Below are 7029 nucleotides of genomic sequence, written 5' to 3' on the forward strand. Positions count from 1 at the left end.
ATGTAACGTTTTCATTACAAAACTTCACATCTTTCTATTCTTAAGCTCACTTTCAAAACCAATACCAAAAAATAAAAACATAAATCTCTCTGTGTATTCATAACATTCGATTTTGTTTCCTCGTTCCGTACGAGGAAACTGTAACCGTCTTTGAAAGGTTCAATTTCCATTTCGCCGTTTTACCCAAAACGGAATATCTTTTTCGAAATCTGAGTTTGTTTCTGTTAATTGTAATCGCGTTTTCCGCTGTATTGTTATTTTTAGATATATTTCTACATTTTGGATTTGGATCCTCTCTGGTACTTATCGAAACTCTTTCCTACATTATCTTCCGATCCTCGTATTATGAGCTCTTTCCTCTATCATCTCCCGATTTATTAACATTATTAACATACATATTATTCGACTATCGGAGAGGATCCAAATCTGTTAAATAAAAAAAAAACTAGAAACAAATCAACAATTATCAAAATATTACCATATCTTATTCTTATTTTCTTTGTAAACAACACTTTTCACATATTTCTTTTCTTCCTTCCTATGTTTTATTTTTATTTTATTTTATTCCTGAAATGTGGTACTCTGTTGTAGCAGTAGTGATGAGTGAATCTTCTACTCATGTCTGAGTTTAATTCCTCCATTCAACAATAAGAATAAGCTGCCATTGGTTTTTCTGGTAACCTAAAATGTCAGGTACACTTCAATCTTTCTCTTATGCTATTTTTTTTATATTGTTTTAGCATTGGATAAAACTTAGGTACAATTCTTTTATAAAGTCCTTAAAACTCGTTGCACGAGGCTCCTGCTTAGTGGAGGCTCCTGCTTAGTGGGGATTGTAGAGGTTATGCAGTTTTATCCCTATAAGTAGAGAGACTCTTTCAGGAAAAATGTAAATAAAAACATAACATATGTAATAGGTTTGTGCTGATTTTATTGGAAAACAGCATCTCAAGCACTGAAAAAATTGTTGCTAAGTTTTGTCCTTTGTTATATTGAATGGTGTAATAGATGAGTTTGATTATGTGAATAAGTAATGTAGTTTTTTTACTTTGTTCTTATGTGCCTGAAAAGGGTTTGAAGGGCAATGTAGCAATTATGATGAAATTAGGGAAAGGAGATCAGATGTTGAGAACTCGGAAGATGAGAGGCGACGGTTTAAAATTGGAACCCTTAAGAAGAAGGCAATGCATGCTTCTTCTAAGTTGACACATTCTCTTAAGAAAAGAGGTAAAAAGAAAATTGATTATAGGGTTCCGGCTTTGTCGATTGAGGATGTACGAGATGCAAATGAGGAGACTGCTGTCAATGAATTGCGCGAAAAACTTATTGAAAGAGGCTCTTTACCTCCCAAACATGATGACTATCATACTCTATTAAGGTATTTCCTAGCTTCATTTAAATTGTATCACTAATGAGTTCATGTACTCCTGATGAATTAAGCCAATTTGAGCTGGCGAGTTGTATCGAACCGTTCGCAAACTCAACTCGAGTCGAATTTGAGCTGAAAAAATAGCTTGTATTGAACTCGAATCGTGTCGAGATAAGCCAGTTCTTATCCCTGACTCTACTCAGCTCGTTTCTAGGACTACATATAAGACACGAATATGGTGTGACACTGATTTCAAAAATTAAGATACAATGTATAGATTTAATATGATATCTACATAAAAAGGCAAATCCTGAATTAAAACAATGACATCAATGTTTTATAAGTCATCTTTATTCTATGTAGACACAACAAAATAGTATGATATATTTTATCAATGCGATATCCCACTTGTATGTTGGTAAAAAGTTCAGAAACTAATTGAAAGATGTAGGGTAGAAATATCCAATATAGTATGTATTGAATATCAATACATCAGCCATTTTGAGATGTTGTTGCTCTCTAGGTTCTCAAATATATCAAGTGTTCGTTTTTGGCTCAACCTTGCACTCTCACACTCAACTTTCTGCTAGGTTTCTTAAAGCTGCGAATTTTGACATTTTGAAGACAATTCAGATGTGGGAGGCAATGCTTGCTTGGAGAAAGGAATTCAGAACTGATACCATCCTCAAGGTAATGATATTAATTTATGTCATTGCATTCCAGTTGTGTTAGAGTTTTGACCACAGAATGTTTCAATGTAACAGAATTAGTCTCATTGGCAGTTACTATCCCCTCAGTTTATATGATCTCATTTCAACTACAAATGGGAATTTGTCTCTTCTTTAATTTGAACAAATTACTTATGAAACCATCTACGAGCTTACGCCCCACAACTTAAGCTTTAAGAATTAGTAGAGTTGGTTTGTTACATGGTTACATGTTTTTATTTTTATTATAAGCCTGCTCTTTTATATGGTATCTCAGTCTCCACAATCAAGTGGTCAGGAGTTTGACCCTTGCTGCACCCATTATGTCTGTGCTTCAAAACCGAACGGTTCTTGCATTACGGGGTGAGTTTGGATGTAAAACCCGTCTTGCAGTTCCACTACCTAATTTCAAGCTTAGCTGCTTAGGAGACTTGGTCCTTGGTAGAACTGAATTTATGCACATTTGTAATATTTGAACATGTGTTCTTTGCTAGAAGACACTTGATACATATTCTATTTGGCTCTGATGTGACAATGATTTTTGAAGGATTTTGTATTTGAAGAGCGAGAAGAAGTATTACAGTATTATCCACAAGGGTACCATGGAATTGATAAGGAAGGTAGGCCAATTTACATTGAGAGGCTTGGGAAGGCTTATCCAAGCCGCCTGATGCACATCACCACAATAGACCGATATTTGAAATACCATGTCCAGGAATTTGAGAGGGCCCTTCAGGAAAAGTTTCCAGCATGTTCTATTGCAGCAAAGAGACGGATTTCTTCAACTACAACAATATTGGATGTAGAGGACTTGGTATGTTGCAATACACTAAATAGTTTTTATAGAGATATGTGTTTTATCACAAATATCTGTTGTATTTCTGTTTGAATTTCTTCGTGGCTGGCTGCCAATTTTTATGCTTAATATTAAATGCTGCTTGTCTAAAGTATATTATTTATGCACCTATTCTTTAAGTAATCTTTCAAATATGGTATCTGCCTTAATGTTTAAAACACCATCTATTCAGTGAGAGGTATTCCTCCTGGTCAGGTATTTCTCTCTTTCAGGAACTGCCTAGTTTTCAGTTGTTAAAATATTTTTATGCGGAAGTTTTAGTTGGTATTTGATATGTGCAATGCAGGGAATGAAAAATTTCTCACCTACTGCTGCAAATCTTTTGGCAGCTATAACAAAAATAGATAACAATTACTACCCGGAGGTCTTTGTCTGTTCCCTTCTCAAATTAGCTTGTCTGTAGTCCTCTTTTTTTTATATAAAATTTTATGCATGCATATTTGCAGACGTTACATCGAATGTATATCATCAATGCTGGCACTGGTTTTAAGAAGATGCTTTGGCCTGCTGCACGAAAGTTTCTTGATCCCAAAACTATTGCTAAGATTCAGGTGACGGATAGAGCTATGAGTTAGTAGTATTTTAAATGCTCTTTCATGCAATGCCACTGATTTTGTATTCATTTACCAAATTTTGCAGATTCTTGATCCGAAGTCTTTACATAAATTACTGGAAGCCATCGATTCTAGGTATGCATCTATGCTTTCATCATACTGCATTGTAATTTCTATTCAATTTATTGATTGATTCGTTTCTGATTGAGTCTATACAGTCAGTTGCCAGACTTTTTCGGTGGTTCATGTACATGTCCCACAGAAGGTGGATGTCTTAGTTCTAACAAGGGTCCATGGAATGATCCTGATATCATGAAGGTAATATTTCTTCGTATATCTTGTTTCTTAGTCCTTGTGTCAGATTTTGAAATATACATGGCTTAGAATTATCTTGCAAAACTAGTATCTGGGCAACTAATGTATAAATTCTGAATTTAGCATGTACACAAGCTGGAGGCAACATTTGTGAGGCAAATCACCAGAATGCCCGATGAACAACAGAATTTTGACTCCATTCAAACACATCCGCTTAAGGCAAGTTTCAGTCTTCTTGACATTGAGAAGTTTGGACTCTACAAATTTTTATGACTTTGCTTTAGATATTATACTTTTCGTTTTTTCAACTTTTTTTCTCTCATTTCCCAGGGACGGCGCAGTGATACATCAACAGCTGAATCAGGGTCTGATGTTGATGATTACTCCTCTCTCTTTAGACAAAGGAGCAGTCCATATCCTTGTTTAGCCCCAGTTCATGAAGAAGTGAGTTTTAAAAACTTCACATCTGGTTTATTTTGTAATACCCATTCTTATAATTACATACTGCACACACATTATGCCTGGGTGGGTGTCTTGAGCTTTTGATCGTACCTAAATCTGTCTTCTGCAGATCAGGGAATCAGATCTTAATGGCTACTACAGTTGTGATGACAGCATTCCTACAACTGACAAAGTGATTGAAAGTGATCAGTTACACTTTATTCAAGAGCAGTCAATGCAAACTGAGAATACCACGAATGTTGCTTGTAGGACAAATTCAGAAGGTATTGTTAGTGTAAATTTTTTGAAGCAATTATATTTTTATGCACCTTTTATATATGCTAAGTGGAACTCAAGTTGCACATATACCATTTCATATTTGGACATGGAAGTTGGAGAATTGTGATGGCTATTGTTCATTCTAGGTTTAACTGATATCACTAGCAAATATTTCATTATTGTCCTTAACTTCTGAACTCACTAATTCAATTTCTTTGTCAGGCACTTCAGTTAGTAATATATTTAGCATTGTTAAGGAAAAACTAGAGAATGACGTTTTCCTATATGTGGCAAAAGTGACGACATCTTTCTTGGAAAGATTTGTTACATTCTTCTGCAGTTTAAGGTTGCAATTTTGGAGAACACGGAGCAATGTTAACTCATCAATTACCACGGAACATGACATTAATAGCCATTCAGCAGCTTCTGAAGCAACTTCTGAAAGGGATCCTATTCTTCAATGCAGACAACGTCTGCAGAGACTAGAAAAAGTAGTTGAGGAACTTAGCGACAAACCTGACGGGATACCTCGGGATAAGGAGAAAATGCTTATGGACTCGTTGGATAGGATTAAATCGGTTGAGTTTGACCTTGAGAAGACCAAGAAGGTATCCCTCTAAACATCATCAGCCATTTATTACTGATTATGCTGATGGTATGGCGTCTAAATGTTGTGCTTTAAACTGCAGGTACTACATGCTACAGTGATGAAGCAGGTTGAGATTGCTAAGTTGCTGGAAGATTTGCAGGAGTCAAAGTGTCGGGTAAGTTGGTTTTAGTACAACACTTTATGTACTCGACTATTTCCAGGCTATTCTATAATGTGTTGATATTAATAACTTTGCTATATGCACAAAGATAAACTGTTAGAGGAGGATTTTTCCTTGTTTTTTGAACAATACTTTACATCATTAGCCAAGTGAGTAAACAATAGCCAAATTTTGCTTGTGAATTGATAGTTACTGCCAGAAGTTTCACTTAAAATCTGGATTAGACCTCAAGTATATGGTACAATTTAGCATTCCTTTCATCGTGCTTGTTTCCCTTATGGTTATTGTTTCTCCATCCGATTCCTCAGTAATTTAGTCAAGACCTCAGTGACCATCAGGGGATCTCAAAAGACAGGATTAATTAGAAATTTAGAACTGAACCAAAGTGGGCTGATGCCACCTCTCAAACCAAATCTTGGGATCCTAGTAGGTTTATGATCCTGTGATCTACATCCAATTCCGTAGTACTTTAGTCAAGACCCCAGTGACCCCCAAGTCGGTCCAAAATACTGTCTGAGATATGAAACCACTGGACTAAAATAGGAAACACGAAAGTGGACTGACGTAGGAGCTTTGTGCACTGGGCCGCCTTTTTGATATGCTACTGCATTTTCTGAAATCATATAAATTGCTTCCTTGTTCAACGTAAATTGACTAAGCTCGTCCAACTTGAATTTAATACTTCAAGCATATTCTAATGTTGAGGCTTCCTACTTCCCAACCTTGCAGCAAAGAAGGCTATTCTGTTGAAATTTCAAGTTTCAATACCAGCATTTCATCAAATTGAAGACTTAGTGCAAGCTACACGCAAAGAATACATACATGGGAAATTAGGATGGTACATTGGCCACTTTACTTTTATAAATATATATATGAAGATTTCCTCTGAAATGTTTCTTGTTATGTTTCATAGTAAATAGGTTACAAAAAAATATTGTAGTAATGCATGGACAAGATGTTCTGTTCAGTTTTGTACAGTGCAGAGAATAGCAGGATAATAGAAAAGTTTACAATGCATAAAGTATCATTTTTATAGGTAAATTAAATGTAGCATTTATTATCTGTTACTCTGAAATCAGCCTGAATAAGCAAATTGGTCGTTGGAGATGGTTCAAACTGGTAAGGATATAAGGCTTTAGGTTCAGATTAGTAATCATTCTTGGTAGGCTATTTATAACTAGTTAACTACTATGTTGAGCATGTAGAATACTCTAGAATGATCCAGGATCTCTCTCCAATACTGGAAAGGGAAGTGTTGTTTTTGCTTTTAATTTTAAGAGTGAAAGTGTCATTATAAGTGTAAAATAAAAGGATACAAATGTTTTTATATTTTGCTTTTTCCTTGGTTTTTCACAACACTTTTTTCTCAGAGTACTAGACAGATTCTGACCCCCCCAGGAACTACCTAGCTAGTTAGTTTTCACTCATCCTGCAAGAGTTGCAACTTGCAGTCTTTTAAATTTTGTTTGGTTATTAACACCTAAGAAAATGATAGCTAGTGTCCTAAGGTGACCAGGTAAAAAGAAGTATAAAGATACTAGTGTACAAATTAAGATATATAATTAATATATCTATTAGAAAAAATATATGCATTGAAATAATAAGAGTTTGTTAGATTGTTAGTGTATCTGGATGATACACCAATTATATATAAATCTTTACACCGATAGTGTATAGATATTCTATATCTATGTGTATTCGATGTATGTACTTTGACATTTACATCTCTATGATATTA

General features: G+C 35.0%; 1 protein-coding gene across 6 annotated transcripts; it reads left to right on the forward strand.

The window, feature by feature from the left end:
- On the forward strand, positions 1-6353 carry LOC109339061 (phosphatidylinositol/phosphatidylcholine transfer protein SFH13-like). 6 transcript variants are annotated; one of them, XM_019576426.1, is made up of 15 exons: positions 1-230; positions 592-693; positions 1072-1378; positions 1960-2059; positions 2624-2890; positions 3219-3296; positions 3379-3483; positions 3572-3621; positions 3705-3804; positions 3925-4020; positions 4132-4245; positions 4373-4526; positions 4744-5129; positions 5211-5285; positions 6021-6353. In XM_019576426.1, the coding sequence occupies exons 2-15, from the start codon at positions 687-689 to the stop codon at positions 6039-6041; spliced, it is 1860 nt and encodes a 619-aa protein (XP_019431971.1). In that variant the 5' UTR covers positions 1-230; positions 592-686; the 3' UTR covers positions 6042-6353. The 6 variants fall into 6 exon arrangements, with proteins under 6 accessions (XP_019431971.1, XP_019431977.1, XP_019431972.1 ...); XM_019576432.1 differs by having other exon boundaries at positions 4819-5129; XM_019576427.1 differs by having other exon boundaries at positions 595-693.
- Positions 6354-7029: the final 676 nt, after the last annotated feature.

This window comes from Lupinus angustifolius, unplaced genomic scaffold, assembly GCF_001865875.1.
Source record: "Lupinus angustifolius cultivar Tanjil unplaced genomic scaffold, LupAngTanjil_v1.0 Scaffold_54_39, whole genome shotgun sequence".
Taxonomy (NCBI): domain Eukaryota; kingdom Viridiplantae; phylum Streptophyta; class Magnoliopsida; order Fabales; family Fabaceae; genus Lupinus; species Lupinus angustifolius.

Bases quoted from the DNA above. Each gene is read 5' to 3' on its own strand.
- LOC109339061 (XM_019576426.1), top strand. The intron at 1,379-1,959 runs GTATTTCCTAGC...ACTTTCTGCTAG, and splicing joins GACTATCATACTCTATTAAG to GTTTCTTAAAGCTGCGAATT. The intron at 3,484-3,571 runs GTGACGGATAGA...CAAATTTTGCAG, and splicing joins AAACTATTGCTAAGATTCAG to ATTCTTGATCCGAAGTCTTT.